Source organism: Perognathus longimembris, chromosome 17 (assembly GCF_023159225.1).
Source record: "Perognathus longimembris pacificus isolate PPM17 chromosome 17, ASM2315922v1, whole genome shotgun sequence".
Taxonomy (NCBI): Eukaryota; Metazoa; Chordata; class Mammalia; order Rodentia; family Heteromyidae; genus Perognathus; species Perognathus longimembris.
In genome coordinates, this window is record NC_063177.1 from 26,727,996 (window position 1) to 26,752,053 (window position 24,058).

Consider the following 24,058-nt stretch of genomic DNA (forward strand, 5'->3'; position numbering starts at 1 on the left):
TTCTGACAGATTACAGTCCCCATTACAGTGTACCATATTATGTTAATTATATTATATACCAACCTATTTCAAGAAATTAATCTATACCAAAATAAATGTCACTTCATTATTTATAATGAGAGATTTCTCTGTTAGATATAAGTGGAAGCAGCTTTACATACTTTTCTCCTTTCTGGTGATGTTGCTTAGTGAAGATAGATTTTCAGGGATCACTTCTGGACCCTGGAGTTCCTGAATACATACTTTTGCTTCATCTTCCCTAGGAGTTTCTTGTGATGGATGGTTTGCTGTTTCCACTGAATACATATGGGCATTGTCTTCCAAACAGGCCCTTTGAAGAGCAGCCTTCTTGTTGTGTATGTTCTTGCTGTTCTTTTTGGGTGCCTTAGTGACTTTTTGGTGCTTTTCAGCAAATTCAGCTAAGGACTCGAGCGCACTCTCAAAGGTTGAATGGTGCTGAATCTCTTGTCTTACCCATTTAGAAAGTCCTAAAGGAAAAGTAAATCCAGGGGAAATGTTGGTTACTTCCTTGCCTTTTCTAATGACTTTTGGATTACAGAATGTTTTCTTTCCCTAAGTACTATTTCAGAGATACAATATACATGTAACTTATGCTAGGATCATGTCCTGATAAACCCATCATTAGGTTGAAAATAATGGAAGCTGAAAATGTAGTAAATGCAACTATGGTGGCACATGTAGAACAGCCGCTGTGGCTCTGTTGCTGTTTACTGTGTGATCACGTGGCTCACCCAGAGCTGTAGATCACTGCTGACGCCAGCATTGTGTGATGTCACTGAACGCCAGCCAAGAACTATGAAGTCATTTCTGCTGAACATGTATGCTGTCACACCATTGTAAAGTGGAGCCACTGCAGTTAGCACACTACTGTATCATTACTTGATGACAGACAGTAGGCAAATTTAATTTCACTGTATTTCCCCTAAGCACTGCCTGATATTTCCATGCAGCCAAATGAGAAGTTGTAAATAAAACAATCCTTTCATCATTCGAACTCTGGATACTTTTCCATAAATTCAGAAATTCAAAGGTTTTTTTTTTTTTTTTTTAAGAGTTTGCTCACCAATTCCAAATACATAGTAAACTATATGTGAGGTGAAAGAAATAATGCTCTTGTGAGAAAACCAAGCTCTATCTGAATTTTGTATTATGCAATTTAAAATATATAATCAAAGCAAGGAATATGATTTAACCTATTACACAAAAACTGAAGAAAAAAAAGAATGTGGGCTGGGGATAGAGCTCAGTTTGTAGAATACTTGCCTATAATCAACAAAACCCTATGTTTGATACTCAGCTTTGTAGGAAGAAAGGAGGGAAGGAAGAAAGAAGGAGGGAGGGAGGAAGGGGGGAGAACGAAGGAAGGAAAAGGAGAGAAAAGGTATAAAGCATTTTTCAATTTAATTAAAATTTTTACATGTTTACAAAATAAATATTCCATGGCTCATGCTACTAGAAATACCAATATCTTTCTGAAAATTAGTTTTAAATGTCACTATGGAATTATATGTTAAAGAATAAAACAGGGCTGGGGATATAGCCTAGTGGCAAGAGTGCCTGCCTCGGATACACGAGGCCCTAGGTTCGATTCCCCAGCACCACATATACAGAAAACGGCCAGAAGCGGCGCTGTGGCTCAAGTGGCAGAGTGCTAGCCTTGAGCAAAAAGAAGCCAGGGACAGTGCTCGGCCATGAGTCCAAGGCCCAGGACTGGCCAAAAAAAAAAAAAAAAAAAAAAGAATAAAACAGGGCTTCAAGCAAAGTGCATTAACCTTTCATCTCAATACTCCTTTTGAAATTTTTCTATCAATACAAACCAAATCTAAACAAAAGCTAGTCATCAGGATGAATCTGTACTGGATGCCAGGGGCTCACACCTATTTATCCTACCTACTCAGGAGGCTGAGAGCTGATGATTGAGATTTGTGGCCAGTCTGGGCAGGAAAGTCCATGACACCTATCTCCAATTAACCATTCACAATCAAGTAGTCAAGTGCCAGCCTCAAGTAAAAAAGCTTAGGGACAGTGCCCAGGCCCTGAGTTCAAGCCCCAAAACTAGCGCACGCGCGCGCGCACACACACACACACACACACACACACTTTTTGTGAGTTCTCTGCTAGCATTACCAAGGTAAGAACATATTTTACAAATGTCAGAAAAAGAAAATTCAAAAATCCAGTAATAATGGAAAATATTATATTCTAAACCTCCCCAAAAAGTCTGAACTATGAAGTAAAGCTGTCATATTTTAAGATTAAAAACAGAACGCACCAAGCATTTTCCTTAATTTTCTAAAATTGAAAAAAATGTAATCTATAGTTATCTTCTAACTTTGACCTTCTTATAAACAAAGTCATAGGTTGTCAGTTTGCTTTTGAAAACTTGAAAGAGTCTGAGCTCCACCTGCTGACTAAACACAGGCATTTGGCCCTGTTACTCTGACCAACTGCTTAATTGAACCTACTGCTTGCTTTACATAGAAAGATTAAAAAAAAAAAAAAAAACTAAGAAGGTAGTATTTTTGCTTTGATCCTGGCAGTTAAATTTTATTATCAAACTAAATACAGTAGTAATTAGATGATGAAACTGAAAAGGTTAAATCTATACTCATCTACAGCTAACTTGAAACAAAATTAAAATTTACCATGTCTTCACTATAATTTTAAAAACTTTTCATCTCTTTCTTTCCTTTTTTTCTTTTCTTTTTGTTGCTATTGGAGTTTCATCTAAGGGGACGGGAGTTTGAGCTTGCTAGGCAGGTGATCTATTGCTTGAGCCACACATCCATTTTGCATGGACTATATTTGAGATGGGCCTCCCTTTGTGTCCAGCAGTCCTCGACTTTGGTCCTCCAATTTATGCTTCCCACTGCATTTGGGATGAAAGTTGCAGGACACCTCTCCCAGCAAGAACTTTGTGCCTCTCTAGCTTTGAACTGTAATTACTATCAATATCCACCTCTTGAGTAGCTAAGATTACAACCATAAGCCAGTGATGTCTGGCAATTAATTTTTGTGAGTCCTGGGGCTTGAACTCAGGGCCTGAGCACTGTCCCTGGCTTCTTTTTGCTCAAGGCTAGCACTCTACCACTTGAGCCACAACACCACGTCTGGCTTTTTCTGTTTATCTGGTGCTGAGGAATTGAACCCAGGGCTTCATGCATGCTAGGGAAGCACTCTACTGCTAAGCCACATTCCCAGCTCCTTTATTTTCATTTTTAAGAGGCACTGGGGTATATGAACTCAGTAATTTGACCTTGCCACACAGGTATTCTGCCACTTGAGTCAAGGATCAGTCCTTTTTGCTTTTATTAATTTTCAAATACAGTCTCACTGTTCCCCTCAGGTTGGCCTAGGTCACCATCTTCCTATTTGTACTTCACATGTAGCATGGATCACAGTTGTGAACAATCACACCCCGCTTTTTATTGGTTGGGATGGTATCCCACACAGTTTTTTGCTTAGGACGTCATTTTATCAAAACTATGGTCCTCCTGAGGGGGCTGGAAATATGGCCTAGTGGCAAGAGTGCTTGCCTCATATACATGAAGCCCTGGGTTCGATTCCCTAGCACCCCATATATAGAAAATGGCCAGAAGTGGCGCTGTGGCTCAAGTGGCAGAGTGCTAGCCTTGAGCAAAAAGAAGCCAGGGACAGTGCTCAGGCCCTGAGTCCAGGGCCCAGGACAGGCCAAAAAAATCCCCCCAAAACAAAAGAAAAACCTATGGTCCTCCTGAGGTCAACCTCCCAAGTAGTCAGGATTACAAATACAAGCCCCCATGGCCATGCTTAGTCTCAATTTTCAATCTTAACTAATAATAAAAATAATGAATCCCATAGCTCTTTGACAAGTCATTTCCTGGTATTGATTCTGAAAGGACCATGTCATTATAAAAATCATATGCATATAGTATTTGTTGAACTGAGTGGGAAAAATACCATCTACTTGATACTGCTACAAACCATAATACTTGATTTCCTTTCAGAAAATACTAGGCTTGATAAACATTAGCTCTAAGAGAATAAAAGTATGGATAAAGAAACAAGCAAATTAACAAAACAATAAACTTCAACACAAACAACAAAAAAAAGAGAATTCTAAGAAGCTAAAAGAGGTACATTTGTTTAAGTGGAAAAACTATTTCTTGGAAAATTCTTTTCACTCCCCTCCTTTGGTGCTAGTACCAGAGCTTTGAACTCAGGGCCTCACGCTCTCACTTTACCACTTGAACTATATATGCCTCTAGTCCACCATTTTGCTGGTTAATTGGAGATGGAGTCCTGCACTTTTCTGCCTGGATTGGTCCCTGGACATCAATCCTTCAGGTCTCAGCCTCCTGAGTAACTAAGACTATAGGTATGATTCAACAATGCCCAGGTAGAAAATTCATCTAAAAGAGTTGTTTACAGCTCACAATAGTAAATAAAATATTACTATATTATTAAACTATGTCTCATATAAAATGGAAGAACTGTATATGGTTTAATCTTGGTTGGTAATTAAAAGTTAGGAAGATCAGTTTTTTAACCCAAGCAAAAAAAAAAAAAGTTCCCAAGACTATATCTCAATCAAAAAGGCAGCACATCCTGCTACAGGAGGAAGCATTACTAGGGGGATCCTAGTCCAGGTGAGTGCAGGTAAAAAGCAAGCTTATTAGAAAAAAATAAAGCTAGAGCAAAAACAGGGCGAGAAGTGTGGCTCAAGTGGTAGACTATCTGCTAAAAGAAAAAATACCCAGAACTGCTACCAAGAATACTGGATCTGAGACAAACAACCATTCATCAAAGGAATGGAGAGATAAAGACCTTCCCAGATAGACAAAAGGTAAGAAAGCTCATCATCACTAGATTTGCTAAAGCATTTACCAAGCAGTAGCCCCAATGCATATGAACATGTAGCTTGCTGATAAAGGTAAATGCATAGACAAATACAGAATGTTTGACAGCACAACAATGGTGCATACATCACTTTTTTTCTTTTTGCAGTGCTAGGTATCAAACCTAGGACCTCATACATGCTCACCAAATCACCCACTGAATGCACCTCCTAGCCCCACAAATCACTTTCAATTTTGGTAAACAATTTAAGACAAAAAAAAAACCTAAAAAGTGATTATAACTACAAAAATACATTATGTGTTAACAGATACACAATAAAAAGGGGTAATTTTTTTTTTACTTCAATAGCAAAAAATGTGGCAAAGGAAGTTTACATGTTTTGCACATGAAGTTATGACTTAACATATATTTTGTTTGGGTTTGGTTTTTGCCAGTCCTGGGGCTTGAACTCAGGGCCTGACCACTGTCCCAGGCTTCTTTTTGCTCAAGGCTAGCACTCTACCACTTGAGCTACAGAGCCACTTCTGGCTTTTTTTATATATGTGGTGCTGAGGAATTGAACCCAGGGCTTCATGTTTATGAGGCAAGCACTCTGCCACTAGGCTATATTCCCTGCCTTAAAACAACTTTTTGTAACTATAAAATGTTTTTGCATAAGTCTTATAGTAGCCAAAATACAGTACCTATAGAAGACCAATAAAAGAATCAAAATTAAAAAAAAATCAATGAAACACCAAGAAAGAAAAAGAGGAACAAATGACATAAAAACAATTTATTAGTAGCAAAAGTAAATCCTTCCTTCCTTTTCAATAACCTTAAATAAAAAATGGATTATCCTTCTGTGTTATTCTCTTCAGGCTACTGTAACAAAATACCACAGACTGGAGGCTTAAACAGCCGCCTATTGTATTGGATCCTGGAGAGTCCAAGGTTAAGTCCAAGATCTGTCCACTGGCAGATCTGGTGTATGGCAAAGGCTTACTTACTTCTTTTCACTTAATCTCACAGAACAGGGCAACTCTTTCCTGCTGCTGTTACAAAGACAATAATCCTACTCAGGAGGGCGCCTTACCTCCTAATGCAATCACTGTGGTTGAGAATTTCAACACTGAATTTTGGAGGGACAAAACATTCATACTGTGTTCACTTTTCATGGTAGTGATAAATATCTGACATTAAAAAAAAAACCTAGCTGGGTGATGGTGGTTTACACCTGCAATCCTAGCTATGCAGAAGGCTGAGAATCGGAGGGTTGCAGTTCAAAGCCAGCCAAGGCAGGAAAGTCCGTGAAACTCAGATCTCCAATTAACCACCAGAAAAACCAGGAAGTGGCTCTGTGGTTCAAGTGGCAGAGCACTAGCCTTGAGCCAAAAAAAAAAAAAAAAAAAAGTTCAGGGACAGTGCTCAGGCCCTAAGGAAGATCTCAAACAATGATACACCTCAAGAAATTACATTTATTTCATCTATTTATTTTTGCCAGTCCTGGGGCTTGGACTCTGGGCCTGGGTGTTATCCCTGAGCTCCTTTTGCTCAAGGCTAGCACTCTACCACTTCAGTCACAGAATCATTTCCAGCTTTTTTTTCTTCTATGACCTATTAGATAAAGAGTCTCACAGATTTTTCTGCCCAGGCTGGCTTCAAACTGCAATTCTCAGATCTCAGCCTCTTGAGTAGCTAGGATTACAGGTGTGAGCCACTGGCACCTAGCAAGAATTTATAAATAAGAAAAAAAATTACACCAAAGTTAGCAGGAAGGGCAATAAAGACTAGAATGAAAATAAACAAAACAGTGAACAGATAACAACTGAGTAAATCAACAAAACTAAGAGGTGAAAGGGTCAAATAAACAAAAGAATATTATATGTTGATAAACTGAATAACCCTGAAGACATGAATAAATTCTTAGAAACATAAAATCTATTAAAGTTAAATCATAAAGAAATGGAAAATCTGAATGGGCTCTACTACCACTCCCTAATAAAAACCCCAATGCTATTTTATATGGAATTTTTAACTTAAAATTTATATGAAACCACAAAAGAGTATGAGTAGACAAAACAATCTTGAGTGACAACTAGAGAGATCAACACTGTGGGCACCATATCCATACTTTCATATTTAAAGCATAAGTATGAAGCTACAGTAATCAAGGTCTGGTAATACCATAGCAATGATATTGACCAAGAGAACAGAACTGAGGGCCTAGGAATGACTGTGTACATGTGTAGTCACAGCTAATCTTCAACAAAGCTGTCAAGAAGATACAACAGAGAGAGGAGAGTGTCACCCATTGCCGGGAAGGGTGATTCCTAGCATTCAGAGGTAGAGAGAGGACTGGGAATATGGCCTAGTGGCAAGAGTGCTTGCCTCGTACACATGAAACCCTGGGTTCGATTCCCCAGCACCACATATATAGAAAATGGCCAGAAGTGGCACTATGGCTCAAGTGGCAGAGTGCTACCCTTGAGCAAAAAGAAGCCAGAGACACAATGCTCAGGCCCTGAGTTCAAGGCCAAGGACTGGCGAAGAAATAAATAATTAAAAAAAATTTTTTTTAAAGGTAGAGAGAGAAGGATCGTGAGTTCAAGGACAGTTTGGGTGACACAGAAAAACTCTGCCTCAACAAGCAAATGCAAAGGTGCTGGGCAAACAGGATAGGCAGAGGTAACAGAATCAAATTGGACCTTTATTTTACAACATACACAAAAAGTAACTAAAGACTTAAACCTAAATCTGACACTGTAAGACTTCTAAGAGAAAATATGCGGGGGGGGCAATGTTCATAATATCAAACTTGGTAAATATCTACTTTCCTGGAACTACAGTATGATTCAGCAATGTCACTTTTTTTTTTTTTTTGGTTATTGGGGGTGGGGAGGCTTGAACTCAGGGCCTGGGCACTGTCCTTGAGCTTTTTCACTCAAGGCTAATGCTCTACCCCTTTGAGCCACAGCTCCACTACCAGTTTTCTGGTGGTTGATTGGAGATAAGAGTCTCACAGGACTTTATCCTGACTGGACTTTGCCCAGGCTAGATGGCTTCATACTGTGATCCTCAGATCCCAGCCTCCTGAGTAGCTAGGATTATAGGCGTGAGCCACCACTGCCCAGCCTTTTGTTTTTGAGACAATATCTCACTATGTAGCTCAGGTTGACCTCAGTCGGTTTTCTAGTGGTTAATTAGAGATAAGCGTCTCATGGACCCTTTTGCCCCAGCTGGCTTCAAGCTATGATAAGTCAGATCTCAGCTTCCTGAGTAGCTAGGATTACAGGTGTGAGCCATCAGCACTCAGGAACAATCTTACTTTTGGTGTACACTCAAAAAACCTGAAATAAATATTTTGAAGAGATAAGTGCACTTTTATGTTCCCTATAGTATCCAACAGGTAGAAACAATCTTTCTCCATCTAATGACAAAGAAAATATGAAATGTACCTGCAAGGGAATAGTTTAGCCAGAGAAGGAAGTCCTTCAGATACTTCCCCATGGATAAGCCTTAAGGACTAGGTTTATATATTATGCTAAGAGAAGCAAGCTCGTCACAGTGGAACAGATGCAATAGGGTCCTACAGTCAAACTCAAGTACATTTAAAAAGTTAAGAAGGCAAATGACATGTTTTTTGTTTTTTACTACAATGAATAATAATTACTCATTTTCAGTTTAAACTCAGCTGAGAATCGTACCGGATGTGTAGCGACTTGGATTATTATTGAAGCGATCATCCACTAGAAGAAGCGCTCCCCAATCATTTTTGTGTCGAATACACCTATGACAAATGGAGGGGAAAAAAAATGTGACATTGAAAATAAAGGCCAGATATTTATTTATTTATTTTTGGCCAGTCTTGTGGCTTGAATTTAGGGCCTGGGCACTGTCCGTGGGCTTCTTATACTCAAGGCTAGCACTCTAGCACTTGAGCCACAGTGCCACTCTAGCTTTTTCTGTTTATGTGGTACTGAGGATTTTAACCCAGGGCTTCATGCATGCTAGGCAAGCACTCTACCACTAAGCCACAGTCCTAGCCTTTAATTTTTAAAGACTGGGTTTTATGTACTTGTTCCCATAGTTTTGTGAGTTAGAAAAAAAAATACATGAATGAGTGTTTAATTTTCATCAAAAACATTTTACAAGACAATGAATCACATGGATTTTCTTCTTTGAACTCTCACATAGATTATATTTGTCACATTGTATAACCTAGTAGAACTGCACATGGTCACAGAGCATTACTTTTTATGGGTGGTTGGATGAAACATATGAGCATTTTGAAATACATATTTTACATTAAACTATATAAAATTTAATGATACATCTCAATCGTTTTTAATATATTTACAAGTTTGTACAGAACATGGCACTGTCTTTTCTAGAACTTTTCATCAATTCTATGGGCATATGGCCCATTGTTTCTCCACTCATAACCTGGTGGACACCTGCATCGTTGCTGTTTTGAGCATCATGAATAACACAGCCATGAACACTTGTGTAAGTATTTGCATAAACACATGTTTTTGATTCTTGCACATATACACTTGTGAGTAGGATTGCTAGGCCATATGGGAACTATATGTTTAACTATTTGAAGAACTCTCACATTGTTTTGCAAAGCAGCTGCACAATTTTACATTTTCATCAGTTATGCATGAGGGTTCCAAAACCTCCACCTCATCACCAACACTTATTATTGTATATTTAAAAAAAATTATACCTACCCTAATTAATGGTATTTCATGTGGCTTTATTTGTATTTCCTTTGTGGCTAGCTGTGTCGAGTATTACTGTTATAAAGAAGCATCTATTCAAAGTATTGGTTTATTTTAAATTTACATATTTGGATCTTTTTTTTAATTAATTTTTTTTTTTTTTTTGGCCAGTCCTGGGTCTTGGACTCAGGGCCTGAGCACTGTCCCTGGCTTCTTTTTTGCTCAAGGCTAGCACTCTGCCACTTGAGCCACAACGCCACTTCTGGCCGTTTTCTGTATATGTGGTGCTTGGAAAATTGAACCCAGGGCTTCATGTATGGGAGGCAAGCACTCTTGCCACTAGGCCATATTCCCAGCCCCCATATTTGGATCTTTTTAGTGTTAAGTTCTAAGTAAGAGTTTGGGTTTTGTTTGTTTGTTTTGTTTCCTTTTGTTTTTCAGCATCTGAGTTTGAATTCAAGGCCTCATGATTTCTAGGCAGTCATATGTTCCATTACATGACTCACTTCCCACCCCATTTTCATTCATTTACGATTTGGATCATCTAGGCCTATCTCAAACTCCTATCTATGCCTCCCATTTGGCTGGGATTACAGATGGGCATGGCCACATTCGGTCTCTAAGAATTCTTTATGCATTCTGGCATTGAAGAAAGAAATGTTTCCTGCCTCTCATGTAGGACATTGGAGTTAAACTCTCCTCTTTTCTATTTCCTAATAATGTCTGTGGCATCACAAAAATGTAAACACTGGCAAGTCCATGCCATTCATTGTTTAGCCAGTCACAACATTGTTTTTAACTTAAGCACATTTTGAGTTTTGTTTTGGGTCTAATTTAGTCTGTTGGCACTTTTCAACTTCTACTTCTTAACATCTAACATGCCCCCCGCCCCCCCCCCAAAAAAAAACCTTTCTAGAAGTTCGTACTTAAAGAATTTTAGTCACATCTATTAAGAATAAGTAGCAGTATAACGTCTACATATAGCCTTGTCTATAGGTTAAAATTACAGTAACATAAACTTTATTCTACTTACCTACCTAGGGCCTGGTTTAAGGCCCTATATGCTTGTATTTCATACCACTGACGACCAGGCAACAGACCTCTCAATTGCGAGTAGTGGTCATTGTACTGTCGCTTGAGTTCAACCTAATAATAAAAAAACATGTAAAATATAGTAGATAAATGAAGCTCGTTTAAAAAATCATATTAAGGCCAGGTACTGGTGGCTCATACCTGTAATCCTAGCTACTCAGAAGGCTGAGATCTGAGTATCAGGGTTCAAAGCTAGCCGGGGTAACAAAGTCTGTGAGACTCTTGTCTTCAATTAATCACTGAAAAAGCTGGAAGTGGCACTGTGACTCAAGTAGTAGAGAACTAGCCTTCAGCAAAGAAAGTTCAGGGACAGTGCCTAGGTGCAGAGTTCAAGCCCCATGGACCAGTAAAAACAATAAATAAACAAACAGATAAAATTGTATTAACTTCTCATATCTTTTTTTTTTTTTTTTTTTGGCCAGTCCTGGGCCTTGGACTCAGGGCCTGAGCACTGTCCCTGGCTTCTTCCCGCTCAAGGCTAGCACTCTGCCACTTGAGCCACAGCGCCGCTTCTGGCCGTTTTCTGTATATGTGGTGCTGGGGAATCGAACCTAGGGCCTCATGTATCCGAGGCAGGCACTCTTGCCAGTAGGCTATATCCCCAGCCCCAACTTCTCATATCTTGAATACTAGTTTTTAGAGTAAATGGGTATTTTATTTTTCAGAACTTTTTCTTCATTTTTAAAAAACTGTTTCATTCAACTTTACATTCCTTAAATTCTCTAATGTATATATCAGCTGTGCAAAATAAGCTGTTTGGAAGATAGTCAATACATTATAAAATTCACACAAAATAAGTAGATGAGTTGTAACAAATGCAGTGTTGTAACCACTTATACAATCATAATACAGAACTTTTTATTTATCACTATCAAGATGTTCCTTCTTATCTTTTCAGTTGATTTCCTTCCTTTACCTGTGGATCTGGTAACAACAAATGCTCTGAAGTTTCATGTAAATGTTATCAAGTAGCAAATATAATGAATATCTCTGTCTGCTGCTTTTGGAATATATCCATATGTGCATGTGCAGGTACATGTGTGTGTATTCAGTTGTTCATTCTTTTATGTTTATCCAGTCTGATAATTTATTTTAATTGGGATTTTAGTTCATTTACGTTTAATGCAGTTATTGTTATAACTGGGTTTAAGATCAGGCTTTTTTTTTTTTTTCTTTTGCTAGTCCTGGGGCTTGGGCTCGGGGCCTGAGAACTGTCCCTGGCTTCTTTTTGCTCAAGGCTAGCACTCTGCCACTTGAGCCACAGCGCCGCTTCTGGCCTTTTCTGTTTATGTGGTGCTGAGGAATGGACAGGTCTTTGCGCATGGTAGGTAAGCACTCTACCACTAAACCACATTCCCAGCCACCAAGCTGTAATTTTTTAATTTGCCCTATCTGCTCTTTACTTTTTGGGTTAATCAAAAAATGTCCCCCGGGGCTGGGGATATGGCCTAGTGGCAAGAGTGCTTGCCTCATATACATGAGGCCCTGGGTTCAATTCCCTAGCACCACATATACAGAAAACGGCCAGAAGTGGCGCTGTGGCTTAAGTGGCAGAGTGCTAGCCTTGAGCAAAAAGCCAGGGACAGTGCTCAGGCCCTGAGTCCAAGCCCCAGGACTGGCCAAAAAAAAAAAAAAAAAAAAGTCCCCCATTGCTTCAATTTATTTCCACTATCATATAACTAGATAGCTGTCCTGGATTTTTTTTTTTTTTTAAATCAGGGCCTGGGCACTGTCCTTGTGCTTCTTTTGCTCAACTCTGCCACTTGAGCCACAGCACCGTTTCTGGCTTTTTCTGAGCAGTTTATTATAGATAAGAGTCTTATGGACCTTCCTGTCCAGGCTGGCTGTGAACTGCGATCCTCACATCTCAGCCTCCTGATTAGCTAGGATTACAGGTGTGAGCCCCTGGTACCTGGCTGTCCCATTATTCTTTTTTATTTTTTTCCAGGCCTTAAGCTGGAACTCAGGGGCTGGGCACTGTCTCTGAGCTTCTTTGGCTCAATGCTCGCACTCTAATCACAGCATCACTTTTGGCTTTTTCTGCATATGTGGTACTGAGGAATTGAACCCAGGACTTCATTCATGTTAGGCAAGCATCCACCACTAAAGCCACATTCCCAGCCCTGTCCCATCATGTCTTCTGCTTGAGTTTTAGTAAACATCTAAAACCTGTGACTTTACATCTTTCATCAAATGTGGGAATTTTTCAGTTACTTTTTTTTTTAAAGTTCATTCTGACTCCCCACATTCCTTCTCCATGGCCTCCAATTACACCTTCATTTGGCCATTTTCTATTACCCACATGTTACTGGTGTTCCATTCATTTGTTCTAGGTTTTGTTGGTTTTTTTTACTTTATACTTCACTTTGTACAATTTAAATTTCTATGCATTCAAGTTCACTGGTAATTCCTTCTACAATCTCTAATCTACCTAGAAATGTCATAGGATCATAATCTTTAACTATCTGGTTTCTGTTTGTGATCATAGTCACATTTTTCTATGTTCTTTAAACACACTAGAATATGAAATATGACACTTCAATGTCCTTATTTGCTAGTTCTAACACCTCATTTCTGGTTTTATTTTTTCTGATTGATTTTCATCTATAGTACAGGTTGTATTTTCTTCTTCTTTGCAAATTTGTTACTTTTTTCTTCTCTATTTTTTTTTTTTAGGTCTGCTACTTTCTGGCTGGATATTACAAGCAGTGCATATCATATGAATGGTTACTGGGTTTTGCTTAGTAATTTGTAGATAGTAGCATGTTTTCTTCTGAGGTATAGTTAAGCTATTTGAAACCAGCTCATTCTTTGAGCCTTGCTTCTAAGTGTTCTCAGAACTGGTCTCAAAACAGGGTGAAATTCTTATATCCAACCATCCATGTAGTATAAGTTGAGAGTTTTGCCCCAATATGGGCTGCTGAGAACACAAACTATTTCCAGCTCTTTATGAATTCAAGGGGTTGTTCCCTGTACTCCTCTTCCCAGCCGGAGGTAGTTCCTCTGTATGTGCATGTGTCAATCAATATTCTAGTAGAGATTCAAGGGGAGCCCTCCGCAGATAGCCAGGGCTTTCTCTGCATAGCTCCATCCTCTCTTATACTTTGCTTGCAATTCTCACTGCCACGGCCTCCACGGAGCCTGGTTTCTCATGTCAGTGACACTGCTAAACCCTGGGTTTTTTTCCTCCCCACACTGTGCACTGTGTCCTAGTAACTGCCTGTAGGCAATAATGTGGTAATACTAACAATTCATCTTACTTTCTTCCTCTTAGGAATCTGAATCTTATGGTGCTAACTGCTGAATATATAAAGACACCGGTACATCATAACACTCATTTTTCTAGTTCTGTTAACTAAGAGTGTGTATCTGGTTGCTGTTAGTCTCCTGATACTGAATTTTATTTTTTGCAAAGATGGCTAATGAAAAAAAACTTGCCTGCATACAAAGAAAGAATATATAACACACCTGCATTTTGCAGTGTATCACTGTTGTGTCTATTATGTCTTTGTACATGTTCTCTCCTGGAGGAAGGCAGGAAGAAGGAGCTCTGGCATGTTCAAGTAAATTGCATGGACTCATTTACAACTGGATAGCATTCAAATCTTTCTCAGCTATAAATTGAAAACATTCTGGTTGTCAGAATTATCATTAAATGTTTGAATAATTCCTTCTAAAATGTGTTCAGGCTAAAGTTAATGTAATCATGAAAAGTCTAATGATTACACCTGTAGGAGTCTTTCATTCATGCTGAACACTTCTTGTGGAAGTGTTGTGTTTGATGTAAGCCCAGGTACACACTTCTGAGATTATGGATTTCACCATATTCTCAACCAGATCTTGAGATACTGAAATACTAAGACTCATCACTTTACAACATCCCCAACAAGAAATTTGAATTGCTATGTTTTACTGATCTTGATAAATTAACTCCAAAGTTGTATTTTTAAAAACTGTATTGTATAGTAGTTATTTTTCAGCTATGTAGTAGACAAACAATGCAATATTGATGAGAACTGGAATACAGAATAGTCTGGAAACAGACCATTACTTGGGCTGTTTGGCATATAATATGTTAGAAATATAATATGTTTGGCATATAATAAATATAAATTTATGACACTAAGAAAAGGATAAACTATTAAATACAATATAATTTTGAAAAAGCAGCCACTTAAAATCAGGGCATCTTATATATTATTTATAAAAAATATTCAAGATATTGAAGACACAAAAATGTTCTGCCCCTCCAATGGATAAGACTATCTCAGGAAAGATTTACAAGACAAAACCATACAAAAAAATGCCTGGATCCTGGAATTAAATGATACCATATCCCAAATGGAACTAACAGACATATACAGAGTATTCCACCCAACAATGACTCAATACACATTCTTCTCAGCAGCCCATGGAACATTCCAAAATAGACCATATGATAGTTCATACAAAGAACTTAAACAAATACCAGAGGATTGACATTATCCCTTGTATCCTATCTGACCACAGTGGAATCAAACTAGCTCTTAACAACAAAGCACACAGCAGAAATTACTCAAATACAAGCAGTCTGAACAGCACACTACTGAATAACACCTGGGTCACAAAACAAATTAAAAAAGAAATTAGAGAGATTCTACAAGTCAGTGAAAATGAAAATATATCACAAAGGAACCTCTGGGAGACAGCAAAAGCAGTGTTGAGGGGCAAGTTCATAACCCTGAACTCACACATGAAGAAAACAGAAGCAGCTCAAGTCAACAATCTCATGATGCAATTAAAACTGCCAGAAGAACAAGAAAAAAAAATAAACCTAAAGCTACAAGACAGAGAACGATAACAAAGATTTAGGGCAGAAACTTATGATACAAAACTTAAAAACTGTACATAAAAGTAATGAAACAAAAACTGGGTTTTTAGTTTTTTGAGAAAATTAGCAAAATTGATAGACCTCATGAAAGATTAACCAAAAAAGAGAGGAATCTCAAATCAATAAGATTAGAGGTGCCACAGGACAAATTACAACAAACATCTAGGACATGCAAACGATCATAAAGAACTATTTTCAGAACCTATACTCACTAAAGAAGGAAAACCTAGCAGAAATGGACACATTTCTAGAGAAATACAAATTGCCCAAACTGAACCAAGAAGATAAAAATCAACTAAATAAGCCAATGAGATAGAGGATGTAATCAACCAGTAATCTTCCTATAAGGAAAAGCCTAGGCCCAGATGGATTCACCACAGAATTCTACAAGACTGTGAAAGAGGAATTAATACCCATATTTTTCAAGCTTTTCCATGAAACAGAATCAGAGGGAGCAATCTGCAACTCATTTTATGAAGCCAAGATCATACTCATCCCCAAACCAGGCAAGGATCCAACAAAGAAAGAAAACTACAGACCAATTTCTCTAATGAACACAGATGCAAAGCTCCTCAATGAACTATTCGCCAACAGAATCCAGAAACAAATTTTTTAAAATCATATATTATGACCAAGTAGGCTTCATTCCATAGATGTGAGGATGGTTGAGCATAGATAAATCAATAAATGTAATTCACCACATCAACAGAGCCAAAGTCAAGAACCACAGGGTTATCTTAGTCAACGCAGAAAAAGCCTTCGTCAGAATACAACATCCATTCATGTTAAAAGCTCTGGAGATACAAGAAATGTATCCAATGCCTAATGTATGAAACTGTAACCTCTCTGTAATTCAGTTTGATAATAAAAATATATTTTAAAAAAAGCTCTGGAGAAAATAGGGATAGAAGGAACATTCTTTAAAACAATAAAAGTCATATGGGGAAAAACTAATGCCATTTCCCCTAAGATCAGGGACAAGGCAAGAATGCCCACTCTCTCCACTCCTCTTTAACGTAGTTCTGGAATTCTTAGCCAAAGAAATAAGGCAATAAAATGATATTAAAGGAATCCACATAGGGAAAGAAGAAGTTAGTTATCCCTATTCGCAGATGACATGATCTTATATACGAACGACCTCAAAATCTCCACTCTCCAACTCCTAGAACTAAGAAAACCACTTCGGCAAAGTAGCAGGATACAAAAATCAATCCACAAAAATCAGTAGCCTTTCTGTACAGTGATAATGAGCAAGCAGAAAGGGAAATCATGAAAATAACCCCATTTGCATTAACCTCAAAAAGAATATGGTCATACTGCCAAAAATGACATACAAATTCAACACAATTCCCATCAAAATCCCAATGACATTCTTTACTGAATTACAGAAAAGAATAAAAAAAAACTCATATAGAACAACAAAAGAGGGGCTGGGGATATGGCCTAGTGGCAAGAGTGCCTGCCTTGGATACACGAGGCCCTAGGTTCGATTCCCCAGCACCACATATACAGAAAATGGCCACAAGCGGCGCTGTGGCTCAAGTGGCAGAGTGCTAGCCTTGAGCGGGAAGAAGCCAGGGACAGTGCTCAGGCCTTGAGTCCAAGGCCCAGGACTGGCAAAAAAAAAAAAAAAAAAAAAAAAAAAAAAAAAGAACAACAAAAGACCTAGAATAGCCAAAGCAGTTCTAGGGAAAAGAAGCAATGCAGGCAGTACCACAATACCAGATTTCAAGCCCTACTACAGAGCCATAATAACAAAAGCAGCTTGGTATTGACTAAAAATAGACCCAAAGACCAATGGAATAGATTAGAAGACCCAGAAATAAAACCACATATTTACAGTCAGCTGGTATTCGACAAAGGGGCCAAAGACATAGAGTGGAAAAACATAGCCTCTTCAACTACTGGTGTTGGGAAAATTGGGCAGCAACAAGCAGAAAACTAAAAGTAGATAACAGCTTGTCATCAAGGACTAAGATCAACTCAAAATGGATTAAAGGGGTGGGAGTATGGCCTAGTGGCAAGAGTGCTTGCCTCGTATACATGAGGCCCTGGATTCGATTCCCCAGCACCACATATACAGAAAATGGCCAGAAGTGGCGCTGTGGCTCAAGTGGCAGAGTGCTAGCCTTGAGCAAAAAAGAAGCCAGGGACAGTGCTCAGGCCCTGAGTTCACGGCCTAGGACTGGCCAAAAACAAACAAACAAACAAACAAACAAAATGGATTAAAGACCTCAATGTCAGACCTGAAATTCTGAAACTACTACAAAAAAGAGTAGGAGAGACACTAGAACTTATAAGCACAGGCAGGAACTTCCTAAAGAGGCCTAGGGACACAGCAGATTGAGAGAGACTCAACAAATGAGACTATATTAAAATAAAAAGTTTCTGCACAGCTAAAGACATTGCTACTGAACTAGAAAGACAGCCAACCGAGAAAAGATATTTACCAGTAATGTAACAGACAAAGGCCTAATATCCATCGTATACAGAGAGCTCAAGAAATGAAACCCTTCCAAATCTAATAAACCAATCACTAAATGGGCAAGGGAACTAAATAGACACTTCTCAGAAGAAGCAAAAATGACAAAGAAACACATGAGGAAATGCTCATCATCCCTGGCTATAAAGGAAATGCAAATAAAAACAACACTGAGATACCACTTTACCCAAGTCAGAATAGCCTATATTCTGAATTCAGAAAACAACAAATGCTGGTAAGAAAGAGGAACCCTACTGCACTGCTGGAGGTTCATCAAAAGACTAAACACAGACATACCCTACGACCCAGCCATACCACTCCTAGGCATCCATCCTGAGCAACACGAACCAGGATATGACAAGGGCACTTGCACTTCCATGTACATTGCTGCACTGTTCACAATAGCCAAGATATGGCCCCACTACAGATGAATGCATCCAAAAAATGAGGTACCTATATACAATGGAATTTTCCACTGCTATTAGAAAGGATAAAATAATGGCATCCGCTGAAAAATGGATGACATTAGAACAAATCATGTTGAGCGAGATAAGCCAAGAACAGAGACAAACAGCCTATGGTCTCCCTGATATGTGGGTGTTAGATTTAAATGCAATGAGATATAACAAAGTAAACAGGACTCAAGATGCCAAAATACAGTGACAACAAAAGAGGACAGCAGTGGGAGAAAAGCACCAAATAGCAAGACCCAAACACTTCTTAGAACCTCAAAGTTAAGGAAACAAACATCCTCATATGAAAATGTCCTATTATTTTTAGATGACTCTATATTCCCTACCTCATATAGGGGATATACATGAGCACACCCAAGGGAAGCTGAGAGGAGGCACAGAATGAGTGGAAAGTGGGTGAAAAAAAATAATACAGCAGAGAGGCCCATCAGCTACATCAGACATTGATGAAAGTGAACTAAGCAACTCATGGGTGGGGATGGGAAGGAGGGAATGAGAGAGAAAGAGGGAAAAGATGTTACTAAACAAAAGGAAAGAAATGTACCTATCAACTGAAATGGAAGACATGGTTTTATTGTTAAAGGTCATAAAGTTTGTAAGCTATGTAGAGTAGACTGATGATTTTCATCATTGTGAAGGTTAAAATGTGAACTGTGAAATATATGTGGTAACTTAAACTCAATAAAACAAACAGACTATGTTTGGATAGATTTCTCTAGAAGCTCAAAATTAATAAGAGTAAAAAATCCATAACCAAAGATAAATTTCAAGAATACTTCTGTAACATTTAATAGATAAGGTATTAATATTTGTATAGTTTCTACATATACTTTTTAAGATACAAATTCTAACGAAATGGAAAAGTACGTGAAAGTGTTGTTCATAGCAAAAATTTACCTTATAGCTTATATAGCTTATAAACTTATATAGCTTATAAAGACAAAACAATGTCCTACTAGTTAGAATCCAGGAATACAAAAATTAAATGCTATAAAAAGATTTGCCATATGTAAGAATGGGAAATATTTAATGAAAGGATAACATCTTCCATACCAGATGTGTGGAAGTAACTAGTTCTAAGTTTTCTCCTTACACAACCACACAATTGGACGAAGAATATGATATAACTATCTTCAGCATCAACGAGCAAGGAGTAGATGCCAACTCAAGAAGGGAAACCTGAGGTAAGTATTCCTGTCTCCTCTGGGTACAATTTCCCAACTACAGTGAAGTGAGCTGTATTAGAGTACTGTGGCCCTGCTTAGGGAGCATATTCTTCGTTGTTTGGTTGGTTTATTTTTTATTTTTTTTATTTTTTGCTAGTCCTGGGCTTGAACTCTGAGCCTGGACACTGTCCCTGAGCTTCTTCTGACTCAAGGCTAGCACTCTACCTCTTAAGCCACAGCACCACTTCCGGCTTTTCCCATTTATGTATTACTGAGGAATTGAACCCAGGGCTTCATGCATGCTAGGCAAGCACTCTACCACTAAGCCACCTTCCCATCCCTCAGGGAGCATATCCAAGTTTAGGATATTGGAAGTTCCTGGAATCAATGGGGCAGAGAAAAGGGAAGGACGCCATATGGAAAACAGCCCCGCAGTCCATGTGCAAGTCTTCAGCAAGAGCCTGATTGAAGCTTTGCAAGCACGTGTTTGGGATGACCTTCTAAGGTCTTTCCTAATTCAATCTGAGAGTATAAGAGAGCTAAAAGTGGTCAAGGAAAGGTTGGAATTTAATCCTAGACAGCAATCTGAGTCATCAGAAAGTCCCAATGTCATGTTAGGAATGAGGAGCACAATGCCTAGTCTAATCTAATTCCAACAAAGAATTAAACCAAATCAGAACAAGACCAACATGGAGACAGAACTTGAGTACTTGGGGCTTTTCTCAGATCTCTCCTAACAAATCATCAAATCAGGACCACTTAAGTTTTAATGGAACTGTACTAATTGAACTGCCTATAAAAAGCAAAACTCAAGATTCTTCAAAAGAGTCCAGAATCTCTGTCATGTCTGCTAATAATGATTAGTATACAACAAAAATACTAAGAAAATGTAACCTGTAATAGGAAATGGGGAAAAAATGCAGGCAGTCAATAGAAATCAACAGGGAGGGAGCTGTGAGAAAAGTAAAGACCTCAAAATAAGTGCTAATAAACAGATTTAAATAAAATAAAACACATATTCTAATGAATAAACTTTAGAGAATCACTACAGAGAAGTGAAAACTATAAAAAAATCAAAAATAGGAATACAACTGAAAATTACAGTAAACTGAAATAAAAATTCATTAAATGAGTTTAACAGAAGATTGATGTAGGCAGAAGAACTAGTAAACTTTGAGAGATAACAGAAGTAATACAACATATCAGCAAGAGCAAAGTAATTTCTACACATCAAAAGATACTGGCACAACGGAATCAGAGCATATTAACATATTCAGTGTTAATCTATTTAAGATTCAGTACTAAAACATTTGACATAATATGTAACACCTGAACTCAAAATCTCTGCTGTTAGATTTTCAAAACTCTATGAATTAAAAGTGAGCTACTTTTACTAGGTGCCAGTGGATCGTGCTATAATGCTAGTTACTCAGGTGGCAGAGATCTGAGCATCAGTTTAAAGCTTCAGAGACCAGGCAGGAAGGTCTGTGAGACTTTTCTCTCAACCAAATGCCCAAACCTGGAAGTGGAGCTATGGCTCAAGTAGTAGAGTGTTAGCCTTGAATACAAAAGCACAGAGATAGTGTCCAGATCCCAAGTTCAAGCCCCAAGACCAGTTGTGTGTGTGTGTGTGTGTGTGTGTGTGTGTGTGTGGTGTGTATTACACACCTTTACAATATAAAGAAATGTAAGCATATAAGAATATAAAGAAAGTAAACTTTCTTTTTAAAGTATAGTATGACTGGGAATGTGGCTTAGTGGTAGAGTGCATGCCTAGCATGCATAAAGCCTTGGGTTCATTTTCTCAGTACCACATAAACAGAAAAAGCCAGAAGTGGCGCTGTGGCTCAAGTGATAGAGTGCTAGCCTTGAGCAAAAGAAGCTCAAGGATAGTGGCCAGGCCCAAAGTTCAAGCACCAGGTCTGGCAAATAAATAAAGTATAATAAATACAAAGACATCACAGGGTACTCAGTGATATGCAAAAACAATTTCTGAAAAGCAATAGAAGACATAATGTTTAGAGATTAAAAGAATAAATACTTGAAAAACCCTACCCAACTCAGAAAAAAAATACACATTTGTCAAAATGTAATAAAAAGCAGTTTCTTCTCACTAACAGTAATTTTCTGAAAGAAATTTTACTCTTATACTTTGTTAGACCTAACAGTTCAGGAGTTTCCAAAATTGTCTATGCCCAGGATAAGCTAATACTTGACAATGATGGCTGCTCCTATGACAAAAGTTATTCTAGGAAGCATTATTTATAAATGAAATACACAGATGGTATATCAACTACAGGATCAACTAAGCAAAGTTATGACTCCTTGGACTTTATTTTTTGTATTAAGATAAATGAACTTTTCTGTATGACTACACAACAGAAACTTCATTTCCTGCAAATTTGCAAGCTTGTTTTTTGTATTTTTTTTAAAGTACCAAAGGCCTTTAAAATATTGTCATTATTTTATCTAGGGGAGTGACTTTAGAGGAAAAAATGTTTTAAAAAAAACTTGAACCATGTAAGTTAACTTTTAATTACTTTTATTATATAAAAAGATTTTTAAAGTTAACAAATAAAAAAGTATCTTCGGCCAATCCCATTTAATTAGGAAAAAAGTGACATGAAGGGTTTTGAAAAGGTAGGAAGCCAGAACACCTCATTTTAATGACATCAGAATCTATTTCACTGTATGCTTGGTGACTGTCAGGCATGAAGATCAATGCCCAATTGAAAATGACAAGCAGCATATGTGAAAAAGCCAGTTTCTCCTGCCAGCAAACAGCCTAAATGTTAAGTAAATCAAAGGCTGGAAGGGATTAGTTGAAATGTCAAAAGACAACCTTTTACCTGCTCATCCTTATAAACACATTCTTATTCCTTAGGCATGCTTTCCAAATAAATCGTTTCTATGTGAAGCAGCAAAATGCCCAGGGCAAGCTCTGCCATCTTGTAACTGTCAAAGAGATTAGTCTTTGATCTATTTGGGAGGTCATGCCCGCATTCACAATAGCTGTATGCTCTAACAACATTCTACCTGTTGACCAATGCTTCTTTAATGCCTAATGAGACAGACATCTTACATTATGGAAGTTAACTGTGAATGTTTTTGCTAAGTTTTGACAGAAAGTAAACACTATAAATAAACTGAGCTCATATGTGCTTTGGAAAGTTAACATTTGGTCATCTAATATTACTTTTCATACACATTTTACAAGTCTTTACCAAAATAAAAAGATATACTTAATTGTACTATCTGGAAGTAGTCTAAACTGCTTGCTTCCTATCCCTAATAAGTTAGTGTGCATGTAATTGTGAAGATGAATGGAAATCTGAAGGAAAAAGGCAAACTATCTCATCCAAGGTTGCACCTGACTGCGGCTTAAAATATTGAAAATTATTTGTCAACATCTAAAAATGTCATTATTTCATCACTGTCCCCAACTAGGTCACTTATTAAATAACTAACTTTTGTAGCTGATGGAGTTTGCAACTTATTGGTTCAGATGGTTTATGGATTCATAAAAATTTCTGTTGGTAAGCAGACTTCAAAAGTAGACTTCAAAGTTAACTCATAAAAACAAGCATCCTTATTGTGGCAGTTTCTAGATAAATAAAAATGTATCTTAATAAAAATTTAAGCTGATGTAAGTAGGTCCTTAATAGCAAAGACATTAGTAGTCAATAATAAAGTGGTACTTCTTGTGTAAAAATGTCCAATAGAGGGCTGGGGATATGGCCTAGTGGCTAGAGTGCTTGCCTCGTATACATGAGGCCCTAGGTTTGATTCCCCAGCACCACATATACAGAAAATGGCCAGAAGTGGCACTGTGGCTCAGGTGGCAGAGTGCTAGCCTTGAGCAAGAAGAAGCCAGGGACAGTGCTCAGGCCCTGAGTCCAAGCACCAGGACTGGCCAAAAAAAAAAAAAAAAAAAGGTCCAATAGACACATCGAATTCAAGCAGAAGTTATATGATTTTTATATTCTATTTTTTTACCATTCCAATCTAATATTTCAGATCATTTTCTTTCCATGCCTCAGTTTTATTACGAATGGTGGTAATGGAAAACAATTGAAAGGATTATTAACAAATTTAAGACACAATTTTAAGCATTAGATTATATTTTCAACTCTTTTTTTTTTTTTTTTTTGCCAGTCCTGGGCCTTGGACTCAGGGCCTGAGCACTGTCCCTGGCTTCTTCCCGCTCAAGGCTAGCACTCTGCTGCTTGAGCCACAGCGCCGCTTCTGGCCGTTTTCTGTATATGTGGTGCTGGGGAATCGAACCTAGGGCCTCGTGGATCCGAGGCAGGCACTCTTGCCACTAGGCCATATCCCCAGCCCCATATTTTCAACTCTTAACTCCAATAGTGTTGACTTTAAATAACTCTTAACTAAATAGCAGTGAAGTAGTC

At 38.0% G+C, this 24,058-nt stretch overlaps 1 protein-coding gene across 1 annotated transcript in view; it reads right to left on the bottom strand.

Moving 5' to 3' along the window:
• The window catches only part of Brip1 (BRCA1 interacting helicase 1), a 108,439-nt gene that overhangs the window by 3,183 nt on the left and 81,198 nt on the right, over nucleotides 1-24,058 (bottom strand). The window contains 3 exon segments of the mRNA XM_048366414.1: nucleotides 162-488; nucleotides 8,544-8,626; nucleotides 10,597-10,709. Of these exon segments, the coding sequence (XP_048222371.1) occupies nucleotides 162-488; nucleotides 8,544-8,626; nucleotides 10,597-10,709 (523 nt within the window).